Source organism: Ixodes scapularis, unplaced genomic scaffold (genome assembly GCF_016920785.2).
Source record: "Ixodes scapularis isolate PalLabHiFi unplaced genomic scaffold, ASM1692078v2 PGA_scaffold11__112_contigs__length_91849675, whole genome shotgun sequence".
NCBI classification, from domain to species: Eukaryota; Metazoa; Arthropoda; class Arachnida; order Ixodida; family Ixodidae; genus Ixodes; species Ixodes scapularis.
In genome coordinates, this window is record NW_024609837.1 from 74,402,936 (window position 1) to 74,424,331 (window position 21,396).

The 21,396-nt window shown below is 44.4% G+C and overlaps 1 protein-coding gene and 1 pseudogene across 1 annotated transcript in view; both read right to left on the reverse strand.

The window, feature by feature from the left end:
* Positions 1–456: 456 nt before the first annotated feature.
* On the reverse strand, positions 457–13,781 carry LOC120839180 (annotated as a pseudogene).
* An 11-nt stretch (positions 13,782–13,792) lies between these two features.
* LOC115324304 (heat shock 70 kDa protein 4-like) overlaps positions 13,793–21,396 on the reverse strand; it is a 40,732-nt gene continuing 33,128 nt past the window's right edge. The window contains exon 3 of the mRNA XM_040500536.1: positions 13,793–13,803. Coding sequence (XP_040356470.1) covers positions 13,793–13,803 — 11 coding nt within the window. The remainder of the gene's footprint in view (positions 13,804–21,396) is intronic.

Sequence of the window (21,396 nt, forward strand, 5' to 3'; positions counted from 1 at the left end):
GGTGCCGGTATCTCCAGTTATGCAGAAAGCCGAACCAAACTAGCTGCATGCATAATAACAAGAATTTAAGGTGGTGTCATACCCGAACTCTACAAGCAGCCGGTTTGTTTCTTGTACGTTTTTCCAATAGGGACACAGAAGAAAAAAAACTACACTTGTCTACACAATCCTTGGGCAAGGTACCATAATGCTGAAAATATTTTAACTTGCATCTGCTGGTGCTGCTACACTTCAACGCTACGATTCTTCGGTGCAGGTCAAGGAGGCCAGGTAGAGTGGAGTAAACCATCTTGGAGCCCTGTGGTATGCTGCACTTCACAAGCCAGTGTTGCTTCACAGGTTTAAACGCTAATAAGTAGATCAGTTAGAGGACTACATTTCTCCTCGAGAAACCGAAGAAAATGAAAGATTCGAATAGAACATGCCTACATTGCTTTAAAAATACTCTGGGTGATCTCACGTACGTAGCCTGTGCACTAGCTGCCTGGCTTCACACTTTGCTGCTGCTATATCAAATAGTTCAGCATTTCTTTTCCGCGTGAACCAGTGCAGCCTGACTCTGGCAATTAGAGAAATCAAATCATCATAAACACTTTCGTTACATACAGTTAGAGACTTTGGAACCTTCTGGTGAAAACGGACACACAGAGTACGCCCTACGCTCTCTTTTGAAATTAGGTTGTTGATACTTGTCTCGAAGACTTCCTCACAAGCTGGAACAAATAATCTTAAAGAAGCAGAAGGGACTGAGAGGTTTTCAAAGTAGGAGTCGGCAGTGCCTTTCACACTCAAATACAAGAGCACTTGATTTCCTTCAGAAAAACACGCATTTTCTATCCTCAGGTCACATTTCTGGGATGTTCCTACACAGGAATGAACCTTGAGGAGTTTCGATGACAGCCACCCAGCAAAATAAACCATGTTGTTCTCTTCTATTGCCGAAGGGTAGTTTGAATCCGAATCGTTTGCCGTGTCAAGAAAAACTGTGCTTCCTAAGGCAAGAGGAGGAGAAGGTGCCAAAAGGCCTGCTGGGAACGTAGCAAGGAGAGACATAATGTCGTCAGCACAGTTTGACTTTTCCGACAGCTTGAATAGGTTGCTAATCAAAAGGTGCCTGAACGCAGCCTGAAATTGATGTGAAGTGGAGTTTGTGTTTGCACCGGATTTTTAACGTATAACAGCAAAAGTGTTTTCATGGCGTCTTGGTTCAAATGGCCGGTTACAAGGTAGGAAAAACCATAATTAACCCTGAAGTGATTGCTGAGCAGCAGCAGTGACCTAACTGTCAAGGAGAAGTCACGAATGCAGTGCGGCTGCCTTCTACACCCGAGTACTTGCAGGCTTTAAAACACCCGAATGCACTCTTTCAGAAACTCCTCATGGATATAGCCGTTACACATTGCAGAGGCATATGGCGTCTTTGCAAATTTCTGAGAGCTATTTAGGCTGTCAAAGAGACGGTCGATTCCTTCAACGAATCTCGCTGTGTGAACAACTGGCAATTGCTGAAAAGTAGAAAGGGCATATATTGCAGCTGCGCAGTGATTGCTGAACACTTGAGCTGCTAACTTCACCGACATCTTCGACGAGAAGGTCAAATTAAAATGCCTATCGTTCAGCTTCGGCATAGAACGGATCTCAAGTTTACGGTCCTTCCCTATTGGAAAAACGTACAAGAAACAAACCTGCTGCTTGTACAGTTCTGGTATGACACCACCATAATTTCTTTGTGTTACGCATGCAGCTAGTTTGGTTTGGCGTTCTGCATAACTGGAGATACCGGCACCGCTATGGCTCCGGGTCTGTCTATACTGGCAGCCACTTTGCTTGCCGATATGATTCGGTGTGGCTGGTATGATTTTGCATCCGATGACGTAGGCGACTGCCGTCTTTCCACCAAAACGCTTATACCACAAGACCACCGGTATAGCCAAATTATACATGCAGAAAGACGACCACCATCTTCCAACAAAACCGTCCATCGTTCACCACCGCTATCGTTACATACACCATACATGTCGAAAAAGAACATAAGCCACGTTTACACGAATGCGACTTAGTCGCATTGAATCCAGTTGCCGCATTCAATATGCGGTCATGTAAACGGCACAATGCGCAAAGCGCATCGCATTTCGGAACGGGGAGGATTATCGGAAGGCGCTCGCTGCGGGAGCGAGTCAACAGCTGAGAACATGGCGGCGGCCAACCTCGTCGGCGGCGCGGAGAGCGGTCCCGCAATTTTTTTTCCCGAGAACGCAAGCTTTTATTGCGATCATAAGTAAGCGGAATATAGCGGAGCTGCTCGGTGAGGGTGGCCCCGTCCAAACCTTTGCGAAGTACGACTTGCGCGTCCGAAGGGGTCACAAAGGCTTCGGTGCAAGCACGAATGACACCGAGAGCTCCGAGCACTGTAGAGCACTGCATGGTAGCGCAGAACGAGCAGCTCCTACCTCGGTGTGGTTCCTGGGTCCGTAAGAGCCTCTCGGACTCGGGGTCCGGTTGGTCCGGTCGCGATCGGCGAGGTCTAGCGCGGCGAAACGCGGAGGCTTCCTCAAAGCGTGCACACACACGTCGCCTCTCGTTCAGAGTGAACCGGCGGCCCGGCCTGGAGTCCTCGACGCCTTCCGTCTCCCAACTTCTTCCACAGCACCGAAGACAGCGGGCACGATCTTTACGTTCACTGAATGCGCCGAAAGGCCTCCACGTGCGATGCACCGGAAAACGCTGTGCGGCTGGTGCCGGAACGGAACTGCATAACTTCGAGCTTTGAGTCAACGCGCACGGCAACAAACCGATCGTGACACCAAGCCGCGGATACCGCATCGCCGGTCGACAGCGGCAAACGGCCCGTTGCTCGTATCGTGGGCCGTGACTCGTTCTCGGCCAACTTGGCGTCTTTTCGTGGCCCCTCGCGTCGTCGCAACCAGCCACAAACCCGACAAACCCACCAGCCCGAAACCGTTGCGACCGTAGCCTGCGTTGGAGAAAAGCGAAACCGAAACTTAAAGCTTCCGCCCAGTGGCTTCCGCTGCCGCGGCTTTTCTAACTTTGCGGCTTCCACTTCCGGTCGTCGCGGAGATGGCGAAGATAGAGCGGTGTGGGGGGTCGTTGGCTCGTTTACGATTACGGGACAGATGTTTTGCGGTCCGTTTCTACTGCGTCTCTGTCTCTAAACTCGACGGCGCCTCTCATAGTTCAACCAGGCGTGGTCAGCCTGCGTAAGGCCGGCTCGACTCGTCCGATCGCCGGACCGCAGGCGACTTCCAAGTACGGCCGTTAGGCCTAGGATCCGAAGGCCTAGGATCCGTGAAGCGGTAAGTGAATCTCGTTCCGTTTTCGTTCTACTTTTAAATTACGTTAGGTGCGCTACAGTATAAGCATGCGTGCCAAGTGTTCGTGAGAATTTTGAACTAGAATAATTGTGCTTCATTGCGGTCATTTGCTGAAAATGTAAATCGAGCAATGAACGAGGAGCCATGCTTGAAAACGGTGTATGTACGATGTTAACTTCTACCTGGGCGGCTAAAAAAAAAAAGAAGAAGTCAAGACTGGTTACGGTTGGATGCGAGGCTGGTCCCAATGCAATGGTAAGCACTTAGAGCGCCTTTCTGAACGGCATGTTAGTAATATAGCGATCAACGAGACGAGCGACGGCGAGAAGCTACGAGAACCGCTGCCGAGCGCCGAAGATTTCTCACTCTCGCTGCTTGCGCCGCTCGGTTCTTGGGCTTCTAGAAAACGTCGCTCATCGCCTTGGTCGCTCGCACCAATCGCTTTCATAATGTGTGTCTCGTCGCGCGGCTGACTGCCGTGTTTATTCGAATACAAATCGACCTTTCCTTTTTTTTTTCTCTCTTGGAAATTGTGATTAAAGAATTTTGACACCTACATTCGCGACCAAATTTTGCGACCCTACCGGAGGTATGAAGCTATCGAGTCACCGAGCCGGCGTTGCCGTAGAGCCGCGCCGCTTCTTGTTTCAAAAAGCTTTTGGTTGCCGAAATGGTTCGCCGCCCGCGGTGCGCGTCGGATTTCGACATCGCGCCTCTAGCATTCCCCTTGCTGGGCAACGGGTAAGGAGAGGAACGCGATGCGCCATGCACTTTACCCTCCATCCTCGCAAACGCGCACAAAAAAAAAAAAGATGTTATTTTTGTTAGTTGCTTGAGGCGGCTCGGCTCGCGTGTTGCTCATGGCGACAGGGCGGCTTTGCTTGCGTCTTTGTAGTTTGTCTTCCGTCGCTTCGCACCTTTTTTCGTTTCTTGTCATTTTACAACGGTGTCAGTGAAGTATTGCTGCGAATTTGCGAGGATGTCTACCCAGCTGACGAAGCTTCGGACGATGATAACATGTCCAGAAGTTCTGACGGTGATGAAGTTTTTGGCATCGCCCCGTGATTTAGCTGAGAGTGATGTAAATAAAGGTTTGTTTCTTTCTTTTGCCCAAAATTTCCCGTTCTTAAAAATAAAAAAGGTCAACCTAGATTTGAATTTTTCTTTTTTTGTTCTTGGTGGATCCAATAAATAGGGTTCGACCTATTTTCGAGTAAATACGGTAACTTTAATTTTTATTTTGGGTTACGTCAGACGCAACTCGAATGCTTGACAGTTACGTTGGGCGTAACTTTAATTTTTATTTCGGGTTCCGTCGGACGTAACGTTAGACACTCCGTTACACTTAAGGAAAATAGGAGCTGCAGGTTCATCATATAAACCAACCATTTGTGCTTAATTAAAATGCATCACTGACCTAAAAAAAAAATACTGCTATCCTAGAGTTTATGCTATAGGAATGTAGCGCTTCAGATAAATTTGTTAATTTTTACTTTTAGTCCCTGCCCCCTCCAGATACAACATCTGGCCTAAAGCAGTGTTCCGGATCTCCTTCCAAGACCTCAGGCGGGTCGTCATTCAATCCATGAGTCGGCGGCGTCTTATGGGCGTGTTGCTGGTGCTTACTGGATGGTGCTACCGAGGGAGAAGTGGTCATGCTATGGAAAGGCAAGTATGGCCGCCGTAAGTATACATATTGTCTTTACCTTTGCTCGAATTCACTTTTAAGAAATGCACAGTTCGCATGTGTGCATCTCTCAATGTTCCCACAGTCGGCTGTTTTTTTTGTTTTTTTTTGAGTGCTCCAAGTCTGTCAGCGCTAGTTTCTCTAGATCATGCAAATGAGATGCAACACTAAACCACATTTGCTCTCGCAACAAACAGTGCTGTGCAGAAGCACAGTGGAATTTACTCTAGCTTTATAATGCAGCACAAAATAGTTGACTCCAAGTATAGCTACTTTTGTGACTCCGTTTAACCAAAGGCTCTGCCGAAACAAACTTGCCGCCTTATAGGTAGTGGAGGAGAACCTCGCGTGTCTAACCTGGAGAAGGGCATTTTTTTTCATAGGTCAATTTTTTCTTAAATTAATGCCTTCAGTCTCCTTGAAATGTTAACATCATGTGACACACGGAAGAACAGTAAACTCTTTAATGTTGGCGAACCTTTAATTTTCGCGCCCTTTAATTTTGCAGAATTTAGTGGCTGCGATTATGTCCTCTGTGACCGATTCGAGAAGAAATAGGGGCCACGAAGATAAGGGGGTTTTACTGTACATCGGAGGAAAGAGGAAGTCACTTATGTTTGTATGCAGGAGTAAACCCAACAACAACAATCATGGTGTCGACATTTTGTAAGCCTATCTGTGTCTATTGAATGATATCAACTTTGTTTTAGTTCGTTAAACATTGTTGCCTGTACATTGTGAGATGTCGTCTTCAACATGAGCAGTGGTTTTCTTCTCAAGCAGGCAGCATGGACGCGTGCCGCAGCACAACACAGTTCATTTGCAGGTGGTACCGCAGGTTGAAGGATGGTTGGCACAATATGGGGGAATCACAATTCAATGTTCTACCTCGGCCGTAGACAAGATTTGCTTACTCTAAATCATTTTTTCTAAAAATCTGGGATTTGCGATGAATGTACCCGCATGGTTGGAAGGGCCAGACAAGCCTTGTGAGCGCTTCATTTTCTAGCGTCTCAGTCCTGAACCCACTCACGCACCACATGTGTAGATGTTCCGATAGGTGGGAGCACTTATTTGGAAAATGGTGAATGGCAACTGTTATCTTTATCAGACTTCTGTATTATGGTCAAAGTTGGACTGCATATTTGCAATACTTTTTCTCACTTAAAAATATGTCATACTAAAATATGTAGAATAGCCGATGACAAAAAGAGAATGGCTGGGCGTCCTCCAGCACGTGCTTGTGCTTTTCACCCCACTTTGGACAGATGTGCTTGCTCCAGGCTCACGAGGTGCTGAAACGTCATCGAAGGTAGCAGACGGGCCGGTGGTGGAACAACGGAGACTTCTCCTTGCCTTTCTCATGCTGCCAGTGAGCGTGTACCTCTATACTCTAACTTAGCTTAACCTGCACAGAGCTGAGGAGAATAGGCTTGGCGAGTGCCCTTACTGCATATGCATTTGTACAGCTGAGGCACTTTCTGAATCAAGAACATTGTGTATCTTACCTTCAAAAACACAACATTTTGGGGGTGCAAAAGGAATTGTAAGGCATATCTTTGTTTGTATTGTCCTATTACGCATCACAGGCACGTAGCCAGGGGGAGGCTTATGAGGCCCAGCCCCCCCCCCTCCCCCCCGATATCTTCCATTTTGCATGGGTCCTTCTCCCCCCTCCCCCTCATACAGCGTTTTGTTATGAGGGGGCCCCCCGTGAAACAAAATCCTGGCTACGTGCCTGACGCATCGACTCCAACTTAATGCGGAGTCGACCCACCCTGTTGATAAATTTAATGCCTGCTAGGTAATTTGTTTTGCATTCAGTTAATATATCAGTATTCAGTTAGGTATCCCAAGTCATTAGCCGTTGAGATGCAGTCTCTCTGCAAGTCAGTCATGTTTAACATTCATAAAACTGCTTGTCAAATAATGGCACTGTCGAGGACATGTACTCGGCTCGAGCAATCGCTGTGCACAAGCTGGTCGTGTGGATGCAGACAGCAAACATCCCGGTTGAAACGTCCTTCCTCGCAATGTAGCTCAAGACTAGGTCAAGGCCCCACTCACAAACGTCTATACTTTGCATCTCTTTAAGCTGGACCACTTTTGACACTACAAGCCATTGCAGCAAAAACAGTGTGAGAGATGATTATAAGCTCGACGTACCATGGCATCCAACTAGAAGGTCACATGGCTTCCAGCTTCTGCCGTGGTTAACTTTAAACTGAGATACTTTGGAATAATGCTCCCGGTTTTTAGTGTTGCCCGGCACAGTTAACAATTTGGTGATATAGTGCTGCATTGAAAAATCTGCATTCGTGACTGTATCACCTTATGAATGCATACTAGATATTAAACTCTCCATTCTGCAGAGAAATGAAATGCACTTTGCTTGCAATTGCAGGTACTTCTGGAACTTCATGGTAGGAAGCACCTTATGGCTGCAAGCTCTGACAGATCTTGTTCTCTGGTCTCCGTAGGCCCATTGCAGGGAGTCACTCCGAGAGCCTCATCAGAGGTTCCTGCCCGTGGTCGTTCTAAATTTTTTTGTTGTAGGTATGCATTCTTTCTGTCTTTCCCTAATGTACTCAGGCGTTTTCTTTTCATTGTCGCTGATTTGCCTCAAAATTGGTTCAGCACAAAAATGGATGCTGTACAACTGTATCCCGCATATTTTGTTCAAGATAACTTTTCTTTGCGAAAGTTAGATTTTTTTTTATGAAGGTTAGTCTTTTTTTTGTTTTTATTCACAAATTTATTTGAGTTTCCATGGGCAACACTAAAACGTTATGCCAAGGGCAAGGACAAGTTCACTGCTCTAACTTGTTCTCAACTGATTGCAAGAAATTTTGTTAATGTCGTGATACCTCTTTCCAGCACTTGCTTTGCAGCATGGAAACAAATTATACATGGGACATACTCTTCTTTAGACTGCTTGTTCATTCTGCAGGTCTGCCTTCTATAGATGTCGTGCTACTGGAGAGCAGGCGAATTCGATTGTTGGTATTGCCATTGCTTTTTTTTAGCCGTTGTCTTAATAGTTCTTGTAAATTTAAAAATTTTCCTAAAAAGCAAGTCGGCGAGAATATCTATTTTGACTAGTTAGGTGAAAATAATGATCTAGTACCCTTTAGTCAGTAAAATATATAGTGTGTGCCGCTGTTAGTGTCAAGTAGAGATGCACGCTTTTTGGTCATTTTCCGCAGAGTGGTACCCATTTTTATTGGTTAGCCTCTTGGTGCGCCAACTAAACTCTTTCTATCCAGATAGCTGCCCTTTGCTTTTATTTGGCAGGCTCTGGCAATAAAATAATATAGTGTTATTCCTCGGTGGCTTAAAAACCTAAAGAAAGAAGTTTCTCCATGTTTAAACGCAAACTTTTATAAAGGCAAAAATGAATGAAGCCAGTAGCAGACGACACATAGCCTCAGCAGTGCTCCGCGCCAACAGCATTGCGTGAAAATAGCGGTCGTCTCCTTTTTGCTGCCTTCTCTCTCTTTCCTTCGGCACTCTCCTCCCTTTCCTCCTCTCCGGCACCTTTGTCACCACACCCACTGGCTAAACTCTCCCGCTATACGGCTCTGCATTGCAGTAGTAGGTTTTTTTTATAGTCTTTAGAGTTAAATGTTAATATTTGACAGAAATCTCCCAGGCTGGGGTGAAAGAGGGTTAAATGAATGCATTTGATCATTCGCCTCAATTCGGTACCCATCATTTCAAAGCCTGTGTGGCCTTGTCCTGTGGTGTATTTATGACTGTGGCTGTGAAGGAGCAGTTCTTTAATAGGTACAAGTACAAAGTATAAAAACAAAAGGATCTATGTGCTGATCATGAAAGAATATGCTAGCCATTCTAATGTAGCTCTGCCAAGTACATGATTGTGATTTGTTTTTATTTCCAGCTACTTGGTTGCCTCAAGATCTGGAGATCCTAGTGGCCACAAGCTTGGACTCAATCTTCTTCTGTGGTCCGGCCAGGACCATGGGGGAGGTAATCCCAGCAACAAGAGCATCACAGTATCTCCCTGCCTGTGGCTTTCGATTAGCATCACAACAAGGGAGTCCTCATGCCACCAAATGTTAGGTATGCTACCTGAAATAAGCATTCTTACCTATTCTTGAAGTGAAACAGCAAAAGCACTACTAAGCCTAAAATGCAAAAAACATTGAAATCTCGGTTTGGATGGAATTCCAATTACAAAAAGGCGTCTGCAGACATGATTCACATGTGAACTTAAAGCCCACGGATGTAGGTTCGACGGAGTCACAGAAATAACTTCCCGCAGATGGCTTCGCTAGTGCCATACCCAAACAAATTCTTAAAATAATCATTGTGTTACGTTGGTGTCATTAATCTTATGTACCTACCCCACCCAGCAGTCGGGAGATGTGCAATATAAAAAAAATGGGAACTTGCACATTGTCAGCTCTGCAAAGATAATATATTGAACCGAGCATAGCACGTTCAACTTAAGAAAGCAATTCAGTGCAGTCCTAGTTTTAAGGTTAACATATTTGTTATTGCCCTTCATAATGAAGTAAAAACTGCTTAAGTTGTGGCCCACTACAGGCTTTCTATTAGTGTTAAAAAGTGTTATGGCAGTTTAAACAGCTCGCTCCAAATATTTTCATGAAATGCATAGGTTTATGGAAATTATTATCTGGATGTTTGCAGACAGTCATGGTGAGACCAATCTTTAGTGCCAAGTGTTCTACTTATTCAGAGTTGGTTGAGTCTGTAAATAGTGTAGGTCGCAAATTAAATTTTTATGGTATGCAATGGGCACAACCATCCGTAATGACTAGCTCTACCTAGGGGAACTTTATACGTTTACTACGGCAAGATGGTTTCACAAAACTAAGTGTTTAGTTTATTCAACTCCTGCACTAACCTTATCTCTAGAAACTTTTTATATTCTTTACGATGCTGAGTTAGGATTCTGGAGGTAGTTTTTTTAGAACTACGCTAGACATTTCCAGTTCATAATTTTTCTCGCAAAGAATTCAAGAGAGCCAAACCCTGTAATATACGGATGGAACTCGCAGAATGATACGACTGGCAGTTTGAAAGATTCGGCACTGTAACAGTAACAATGACATGTCACTTGCCTATGTAATGCTCATTGTCACAGATCAAACTGCTTTTTCCGTCTGCACTCATTTTCAGTGGACTCATTCAGCGAACTCGCACCCGAGACTGCAGCGCTGGGTTCTGCGAAGTAATTTGCATGAATATAGATGCAACAGGTTTCTTTGAGTGTGCGTCCAACACGTATTCTTCATATTGAATCTGCTACTGTATTCATGACCATGTCCTTAATTGTATCCACATTCCAGCTTATTTTTATTTTGACATTTGAGTTTTCCTCAGTACTTTTCTCAACATCTGTGCTTGTTGAGCCGTACTCAAGACCATTAATCTTGTCTTTCACTATTACATTAATATATAAAACTGTTGATGCCGAGTGAGAATTCAAGGTCCCGAATCTGTCGTGCGAGTTAAATAAGAACCAATAAAAAGCTCTACAAAGGAAATTTTGTTAAAGGAGGCTGTATAAGCATTAAAATAGCACATGCCATGCTAAAAAAAAAATATTGTTAGGTATGCAAGGATGACACTGCTGTTTCTGATGTGTCACAAAAAAAATCAGTGCCATACAGTGTTCCTTATGGAAGTACAAACTGTCGAATTCAAAGCCCAGAAGTTTTATTCAAGAATGTTCCTCAATACAAATGTATTTAGAGATCTTAGCCACCGACTCATACATGACTATGTGGCGAACATTCATTTTCATGTGCATTATGGTTTACAAGGTCTAGTCTGCATTGATTTATTGCATTCATGCTGAAACTGGGAGGGGTTCTCTGGGTATGAATAAAGAGATAAACATTTCTTGAAATCAAAACATTTGAGAACGGACAAAAGGAAGGATCTGAGAACGGTATCTTAGATTCTCTTCTGTTTTTCTTATCTCTAATTTTCATCTTATTTCACCTGTTGCATTTAGTTTTTTTAGCGCAGCTCTTAGCACCCGTTTCCGCGTTTCACGGCGTCGCCCTCGGCGTAACCGCCCAACTAAACTTGGCAGAAAATTGAATTAATGTTGCGGTCATGTGACGTTAATATTTCCGCTAAGTCTAGCTGAGAAACTGAATTTTTTATGGATGACATGACACGGTCATGCAACGTCATTTTCCCCGCTACTTTTAGTGGGAAAACTGCATTTGTGTTGAGGTCATGTGACATCAATTTCCGCGCTAAATTTTGTGGAAAACTTAACCCGCTAAATTTAGTGGGCAAATTTTCCCGCTAAATTCAGGGAAATTTTTCGCTAAATGGGAGGGAGCAGAAGAGTAGGAGGGTTAGAGGGTGGGGGGTCATACCCTCCCATCCTCCTCTTCAAGATCTGTGCTCTAGTTTCCAATTACAGAGAATTGTAAACGTCTCATATTTCATCTCATGTTTATTCAACTTTTATATTGCAGGTGCGCTTCCAGCACAAATCTGGGTTGTGCTGATCCTCTACGCACAAGTTAGGAACTCCTGAGTGGCAAGAGTGAGAGTTTGGTCTGACAGCTCAAGGGACACCATTGTTCAGTATTGAATTTTTAATTATCTTCTTTTGAGCAAAGTTAAGCTTTGCTGCTTGCAATTCTTCTAAAAATAAATACCTGCAACCAAATTTACCACGTCACGACATTTTGCCTCTGCTCTTAGTGCTCCTGGTGAGCCTCGGATAAGAGCTTACTGGTGTGCAAACATCATGCTTGTTTGAAACCACTCACTAATGTAGACTCGCTGACATCCAGCATTCCAATGAAACGCTGGATGTCCACAGGTCTTTCTTGAACAATGCAAGCGGGAAAGGAACCATTCAATCGTATCGTATTGGGGGACATTCTAGAGAGTGTTTTTTTGTATGTTTTACAGATTTTTTTTAAAAAAGCCGTAAAAGCTACATTTACGCGGTCTGTGCACGTGAGTTATAAGGCCAGGGCGGCATAGTATAAAAGGCTAATTTGTAATGATCAGTCAACTTATTACAGAGATGTGCCAGTCTTCTTTCAGAAAACTAGATTGGAGGTTCATCCTAGCATAGTTTTATCCCGCGAATCTGAATATCCCGTTCGTTTTCCACAAAGATATAACTAAAAGTGAGAAAACACAAAAAACATCCTACCAATAGTGACATCGTAAGAAGACCTTTCGGCCGCCAAGCGTGTCGCTTAAGGGCCGCGCGTCCAATCTCAAGTTTTCTAGGTATATTCTCCCGCATTGGCACCAGTCGTGACACATTTTTCTGCCCTTTTAAGAAATAGCACGTTCGTGCATAGCTTTGATAGGTGCTGAAGATGCATGAGCAAAGATTTCGAAAGCCACTTTTGTGGCGTCGCTCTCCAGGGAAGTGCTTTCACAGCGCTTTAAAAATGACTCTATGCAGCCTCGATTCATAAAATTACCAAATAATTTGCATATTTGAGATTCTGGAGGTCATATGAAGATTTAAAAGTGTTTTCTCAAATACAAAACCGCTTCAGCCTCTCTCTAAGTATAGTATGTTCCTGAAATTTTTAATCAGTGAAAATAGACCCATGGTTCCAATTAGAAACTTGCTAAGCATCATCAAAACACACTAAATCAACTTTCTTTGTGAAGATATAAAACAAGAGCAGCATTTTATGGCGTTCTAAAAAAATGCTCAATTTGTACGCGTTTCCAGACTTTGGTTTCTTACCAGAGCGCATCTTTGCACCTGTGGTACTGCTGCCCAATGGCCACAGTGCGAAGCCGCCCCCTCGCCTCCCTCGTAGGATGGAGGGAAGCAAGGCGCACGTGCGTTGCGTGTCTAAGGGGGAACAGGACCTTGGGCGCAGAGATGAGCTCTGATAAGAAACTGAAACCTAGAAACTCGTCCAAATAAAGCGTTCTTACAGAACGCGTAAAAGGCTACCCCTGCATTATATCCTTCTAAAAAGAGTTGATTTTGTGGTTTTCAATGACTCAGCAAGTTTCTAATTGAAACCACATTTTCATTTTCACTAATGAAAAAGTTAATCAACAAATTGTATTTAATTATCTGACTGATTGTTACGATTAGCTCCCTATACTACGTACGCCTGGCCGTATAACTCGCCTGCACAAACCACATTAATTTAGCTTTCACGACCTTTCTAAACATATATGTAAAGCTCAAAACTAAATCGCCCTGTACAACAGTGAAAAGGCGAAACCAGCATGTTGGAGCCATATGGCTCCACAGTTCTGGTATTGCCTTTTCGCTGGTATAGGATGTCCCATATTACGTTATGCATGTATGGTTCCACACGGTTCCGCCATATTCCACTTCGCTGGTATAGGATGTCCCATAATACGACACGCTTGTGTGGTTCCGCCTACCTGTATCGTTCCGCCTTAATCCACTATACTGGATCCGACGATTCGCTTGTATAGGATGTCCCATATTACGGTTACGCTTGTATGAGCCTTTTCCGTCATCTTTCCATCATCGAAATTTTCCAACAGGGTTTCCATAAGCTTCCTTGATGTAGGAACGTTTCACTAGGTAATTACCAACTTTGAAGTCGTATTTGAATAACCTGTTTCTAAGGCACTTCAAAAGGTGCGGAGCATCGAAAAGGAAAAAAAAAACATTGGCTTGCCATTGATCTCTACGTAAGGCTTTTCGGCAGTTACGATGCTTGAAAAGAGAGACACGTTCTGGCTCCCTTGATTGCATACAACAGCTACCGGCTCCAGGCCATCGTCCGCAAGGTCACTGTAGCACTGGAAAAGGAGATCTTTTAGGACATCTGAAGGTGTGCCTTTGTGAGCAAAAAAAGAAAAAATAGCCAGGTGGCTGCTTCCACGGTGTTCCGACTCCTTTTGCCATGAACATGAGGGCCTTGTTTGCCAGCTTTTTGCCTTGATGTCCGCTATGTTCTTCAAGTCCTTCAAACCTGTCAGACGAGAGGTTGTATGAAAGCTCTTTTTTAAAGTGCATTTCATCAAACACTATGCTGCAGGCCCGATAGGCTCGAGAAAAAGAAGCTGCCCGCCTCTTTATGAGCTCAAAAATGTCAGGGTAAAATCCAACACTCAGTGGCACACGCTGAAGCCATAGCTGCAGTGACATTACAGATCGCAGCCTGAGCAGTCGCCTGCAATCTCTCTACTCTCTACTCTACGTTTATAGCCTTTGGGGCTATGAAAGTAGAGGCCTAAAGACAAGGCTTTGTTGTGGCTGCACCGTCTCCGGCCAAACCGGCTCACATTGTTCATTCTAAGCTGGGCTTCAACAAGTGCAGCGAGAGCAGGAGACACATGAGCGCGGACACATTCAACAACTTCGGCAACAGTCCTCATCTGACGTTGTCGTTGCAGCCTTCTTTGGAGCGTCTTGTTACGCTCTTGAAGCTGTCGCACCTTGGCTCTCATGGCGTTCATCGTCTTCTCGTAAATGCTGCGGCTTTTGCCGGGTGCTACAATTTGACAAATGACCCAGCTCAGGTCTCCAAGAAAAACTTGCATTCGCCATCAATTTATTAAATGTGTAATCCATTCACACTCAAGAATGCTCCTCAACGATTTAAAGTGTTTTTAAACATAAGCAGCAAGAATGACAGACTACACATATGCAATTCAAGTTAAGGAAAGCAGCAGTACATCTTTATGTCGGTCTAGGCGCTTCATGTTCGCCAGAGGCCTGATATTACAAAGAGACAGGGGCGCACACAGAAGCATGCAAGTCAGAATAGGCATCCAAACTGTAAAATGCATTTTCTTAAAGCTTGACCATACCTTACTTACGCCCATGGCGTAAATAATAGTGAAACGCTCGCAAAAAAACAGGCAACTAAAGTTTATCAGATAGGACAAGCGACCATGACAGGCTCAGCATCAGGCACATATGACCAGGGCAGCTTTTCGATAACTATAAAATCATGTCTTACGTGAGGTTTTGCGGGAAGACTTATGATTCAGTGAAACCGGTTGAGCTCTTTTGATTCGATAGCGTTAACACCTGCGTGAGAAGCATTTTTTGTCTTTTTGTGTGCTTGACAATGAAAATACCATGAAACGCAAAAATATGCTGAACTTTGAACAAACTTCGTTTTGTAGCTGCCAGCTACCCGGTCTTGTGTTATGTGACCCCTTGCGCCATCAGCTGTCAAGATAAAGTTTAGTATCCGCTGGTGTTTTTCGAGCCTTGGCCTTTTTATTTTTGCGGTCTGACCTTTAATAATTTCAGAAAAAAAAACCTGCAAAAGAAAAAAAGTTCGCATCATAAAAAGAACTTACATTTGTGAGAAGACCCAGCAGCACACCCAGAGAGAGAGAGTTTCTAGACGAGGGTGAAGAAACTAAAATCTCCAAGTCAGCCGCGTCCCCGCTGGATTCTTGGGCAGAAGCAGCATCTTGAGGTAGAGCGTAGCTGTGATCAACTGCAAACAAAATGAAATAAATAAAGGCTTCTACAAAAACTGTATGGTAAGAAAGCAAGTTCAACAGAGCGGAAAGTTGGGCGAGTTGGTTGTTCATCTTAGCTGGCAGAAACAGTGCCTCTCTGTGTATGTTTACAGCGCCTGTCTGTGCAGTCTTTGTTTCTTGTCCTTCGTCAAATTGTGCTGTTTCTACCAACTCAGAAAGCAAGCTCACAAAAACAATGAGACTAAAAGGATAGCACAAACAATATTCGGCCACCACAAGAGAATAGTCCACGAGTGGACTATTCTCTTGCTCGGTGCACGGGTATGTGTGGTCCAACGAAATCGCAGAAATCCGCTCTGCAAATTTAACGTGAACTTAGCGAAGGAGAAGAATAAGTCCTCCCTTATTCCCCTATTTGAACGCATAAAAAGGAAATTCACCTGCGTTCCATGACAGGTTTATTTCAGAAGACTGGTTGTCAGGGTGACCGCAGAAAGTCCACCAGTCTGAGCGCCCGGAATATGTGCAGCGCGATGAGGCTGGCGAACTGCTCTCTGAAAATTTAGCGTGAAGTTAGTCATGAAATAGTTGTTGAGTTCCTTCCTATGTGTCTATTCTAACACACGACAAGGAAAATCACCTTTTTCCCACGAAAGCTCCATTTCGGAAGACTGGTCGTCAGCGTGACCAGAGAAGCTCCGTGAGTCTGAACTGCTGAAGTATGTGCAGCTTCATGAGAGTGACGAACTCAGCTCTGCAAATTTATGGTGAATTCACCTATTTTAACACAAAATGTAAATAACTTTTTTTCATGGGCAGCTTTAATTTGGAAGACTGGGTGGCGGTATGGAAAAAGATGCTCTGTGGACCTATATTGACGTTGATTATGTCGCCTCAAATAAAACATGTAATTATTAACGTGCCTGAAATGAACTTCTAGCGGTACCTCTGACCATGTTCTGCCAGCTTTTTTCAGCTAATCTCACCTAGTTCTATTGCAAAATGCTCAGGTCATGAGGACCATGAGGTAATGCAGTAGTGCTGGCAGTTGCTGCTACTTTCTGTTAGTTACAGTGAAAAAGCTCGCCATGCACAACGTCTAAACCAGGAGAGCTTTTGCTAGAAATGTCGCCATGCGTCGTCTCTGCAAATAATATAAAAGTTTTATGAGCCTACAGAAGCAATATTTCAGCCCCATGTGGCTGAAATATTCACTGTGTTTCTAAGAGCAGGTTAACCATGCTTAGTCACAAAGTGCGCGGAAAGTTTATTGGTCTGCTCACCTTTTCTGAGAAGCACACCTGGCAACGCATTGTGACGGATGTGTCCAGGCCGCAGGAAAGCTGACTCCTCGAAATGTAAAGAACAAACTACCCTGTGCCGTAGCTGCCATGGAATCTTCCCCTGTAGACTTCGGTTGCTGCAAAACCGAACCCAGGCTTCGCGCCTGCAGATAAAGCATGGTGTTATGTGAGTGCCGTGAATACTTAGGAAAAAGAAATGTAGCCAAAATGCCCACAAACCAAAGGAAATCAGAGCAAGGACATTAACAAATGCATGACATCAACGCTCTGTGCAAATTTTGAAGAGTAAAAACATGAGTCTTACGCACAGATGGTCTATTATATATCTGTGCTGTACACTGATAACCACGCCGATGATCAGGACACTAGGCTCCTCAGAGCCAGGCCGGTAAGGTAAATTTGAATATCGTGGGCACTTTTAAAATGACGGCACACAACGCAGTGAAGTCAGGGTGATATTGAAGTTAAAACGTTCCTAGTATAACATATTACGCCTTCATGCGTAGTTTCTTGTGCACATCCAGACAACCCTAATAGTTTTAGGTAAAATTAACAAGAGTTGAGAGAAGACCGAACAAGGGGGCATGACATCACACAGCAGGCATGTTACTGACAGTAGCGAAATCTCACCTTCGAGAGTCAAGGGAAACCGGTGCAGCGAGACGCCAGTCGTGCGGGTGTCGCGTCCACACACTTCCACGGAGCACCGTTTCTTTGCGTATCGCGCTGTGCTCATCGTCGCAAAGGACGTTGAGCCCCTTGGACGCAGTAGCGTCCAAGGTCTAAGCGCGCAACTGCCGAGTTCCCGCGCGAGTGACTGGGCTAATCACTCCCGAGCAAACAAGAAAACTTCCCTAACGGAGTTAACTGCCGCTAAAACACTTAAAAGCGAAGAGCACGTGGAGGCCCAAACACAAGCAAGCAGACGGACGTCAGCAGCCTGCCTTTCCGCGCACCAGGAGGTCTACAAAGAACTGCAAATATCGCTATTGCTTGCCGGCCTTTTTTGCTAGTGGCGTACAGAGGACGCTAATAAGAAGTACGCATAATATTAGCAAAAACAAAGACAGTTTTGATTTTTATAGCGCGCCAAATATGATTGATAATAGCTAATAATTATATTTAGCTTGTATAAAAATACAAATGATTATACTTCTAGTTACAAACAAATAATTTTTAATAATGTTTGTCCCCACCTCTCCTAGTCGCGCTTCAATCGTATCCTTCACCTGACCCCCCAGGTCGATGGTTGGTGAGAGTCACTGATGACAAATTTCTGCAGAAATAAACAAAGCTCACTTTTTCTTTGTTTTCTTCTGAAGAAATTCGTCATCAGCGACTCTCACCAATCAGCATCCAATATGCGTTTGCTGCATTGTTGATGTCACTTCCTTCTCCCTAGTCGCCATGAAAGTCCAAAAAGCGCAACATATGGCCCCAGTTCTTCGTGCGACACTCCGCGAGTGCGATGCATTCTAGGAGAAAACTCGCACGGTGTCAGTGCGTGTAAAACTAACTCGCTATAAGACACGTAAAATCAGACAAACACAAAAAATAAAAGCGCAACGTCACGGTAAGTTCCTTGCGTGCGTTTGAATGAGCCGGCGGATGAGAGCGCACTAAAAGACGGGCAAAGTCGTGGAGCTGTACTTGCCAAGCTGCTTGATTGACCATACGGATTCGAAGCGCCCCCTTTGATATTACTGACGGCGCAACAAAATATAGTCTAAAGCAAAGGAACGCAGAGAAAAATGTAGCGTGAAAAAGTTAGGGTGTCGAGAGCGACGCCGTAAGGTCGTGTTATACTTCGTTTTATCTTATTTCAGAGCACTCAGAGTACACTCTAAGGCTAGACGGAGACGGTACGCAAACACGTACAGGCATCTAGACTAAAGTTCAAGGTCATAGCGCTTCGCTGGGCCTGATTGCTTCAGCCGGCAATAACACCCATACCGAAAGGCGACAAACGTCATGGTACATGTAGTAGATCGCGTTGATAAACTCAACGAGGTAGAGGGGCACAAAGCGATAAACGGGTATCCCGTTCACCAGACGAAAGTGACTCCTACTTGGCAGAGCCGTATACGGCTCTGCTACTTGGCTGAAGCCATGTTGTACAATTTTGAGCACTAGACACGTGACCGCATTAAATCATGAGGCTTTTACTAAAACTGAGCCTAGATTTCTAGGACAATCGCTGTAGAAAAATGGGAAACTATTCTTTTCTATGCCGTTAGTGCCAGAGATCAGTGTCTAGCTCCGATAAAAACCCAGAATACAGCACCTCCGCTGAAGGCCTCTAGCGGAGGCATTGCGAAGCTGCCCGAGTTTTCGTCAAAAAAGAACATTTTCGACTTTAAAAAAAATGAAACATAACTGGGGCTTCGTGCTTTCGGAGTTTATTTTTCGTGAAATTCGGAGGGTGTTTTTCGGAGTTTTTTTTAGCGAAAATTCGGTGTTTATCGGAGTTTATTTTTCGTGAATCCCGAATTCTACGAAATTCGGAGATTACTTTAGCAGTGTTTTCTATTAAAAATAATAAATAATAACCGGATGCAAACGTATGCCAGATAAAAATAAAACGCGCTTGTATCAATTAAGATTTTTTCAGTTGAATTTGGCGTTGGTGTCATTGGCAATACTAGTTTGTCCCACGACAAAAGTCGCACACAAGTGTGGCAAGATAAATGTCGATGCCTTAAAATCTATAAACTGCCGGAGGTAGCCGCAAGGAAGCTCGTAGTCATCCCATCAATCAAGCCCGCGGCCGCGCGAGCTTGATTGATGGGATGACTATTTTATAGAATGTCTATGGCCCATAGCTTTCACTGTTACAGAAACATACCCTTTCCTTTCTCTAAATCCCAAATCCCATGGCCCAAACGGGAAACCAAAAGAGTGGCTTTTGTAGTGACACGAACGGTACGATGACTTGTTTCCTTTTATTTATTCACTTTTCCACAGCGCCAGGGTGGCATTACAGTGGGGGGAAATTTTCATCAATGTTATACATTTAAGCAATACAAAGGAGCATAACAGAACGCGCACATACATACCCCCTATACGGGAAACAAAAAAGAAAACACTTCTCACAATGCAGCAAAGAAAGCGTAATTGTCCAAAATGTCAACAACCTCCGAAGGCAATTGATTCCATTCGCAATTAGATTTGGTGAAAAACAAAAAAATTAAACTGGTTTGTGTTACGTTTATATTCACGTATCTTTCGTTCATGATCGACACGATGAGAGATATAATGCGGGGGGAATGTAGTTTTCGCGCTGTATACCGATTCTGCAGTGATAAATGTTACAAAGTAATTTTTGCCGTAGTTTTTTAATTCTTTTTTCAAGAGATTCCCAGCCTAAAAATTCCTTCAGAGTCGTCATGCTGAGTCGCCTGTTATAATTCCTGGGAACATATCTAGCCGCTAAGTTTTGACCTCTTTCAAGTTTATTTCAATCAGCAGCAGTTGGTGGGTCCCAGACTGTACACGCGTGCTCGAGAACAGACCTGATATAACCACCCTGAACCAATCTTGTCGAGACAAGCCTTAAGACCCCCTTTTGACAAAGGTCCGATGCTTGAAAGATATTTATTGTGTTATTTTCCCAGGACCATTCTTCCTGCGCTGCTCAACTTGTAAAAGAGGAAAAAAAAAAAGTTGTTGTCGGGCACATAACAATTCGGAGTTTATCGGATAAATCCAAATTGCCAAAAATTTTACCGGCGGGTGTTTTTCGGAGTTTTTTGGATTTATCCGAAAACACGGAGCCCTAAACATAACGTATCTCGTGGTACTGTGATTAAATATCGATGAGAAAATAGTTGTGCGCAGTACTTCGTTAAAATCTAGATGTAAAGCTATAAGGCTACGCGTTTAGTGGTTAAAAATGTGCAACATGGTGGCGGCCAATCTAGGTTCACCTTCAGCTGCAAGTTTATCGCCCTAAGGCCCTATGAAGGCCGGTTCACACACAGCGGAGTGCTAAGTTAGCGCTGCGTGAGCGCTCCAAGGAGCGCTCATGTGGCGCTTTAGCGCGTGATATAGCGCTCGGTTAGCGCTTCAGAAGCGCTTTGTTAGCTCTCTGCTAGCGCTAAAGAAGCGGTTTGTTAGCGCTCTCACACTCCTTGTGCCGTTCTTCCTGCTGCGGAATAGCGCGTGCACGGCGATTCCTTTGTTGTTGTTTTTCCTTTGGCATTGAAAGAACATATTGAGGTATTTAGCGCACAAGGTGGAGAGAAGAAGGTCAGGATAGAAAAGAGCGCTCCCTTCTGTCCTGTCCTTCGTTTCTCTACCTTGTACGCTTAATACCTCAATATGTTAGACTACCAACTAGCCCAAATGTCAACTTTACTGCATTGAAAAAAGAGGAAGTAACAGAGCCGCTCTCCAAGCAAAGAGTCGGGCAGGCGATCCAGAGTCATGGACTCTGAGCGACTAATTGATTGGGTACGATCTCATCGCTTTCTCTTCGATATGCGTGACCCTGGTTTCAAAGACACGCAGCTAAATGTTATCGCCTTTGGAAGAGCTTTTTTGTCTCGGTGCCTCAGCCTAGGAACAAGGTTCGCCGGGTACCCGTCGGTATCTTGGTGGGGAAAGATTTTGCGCACCGAGAAGGCTCTTCTGGGCGTTAAGCCGT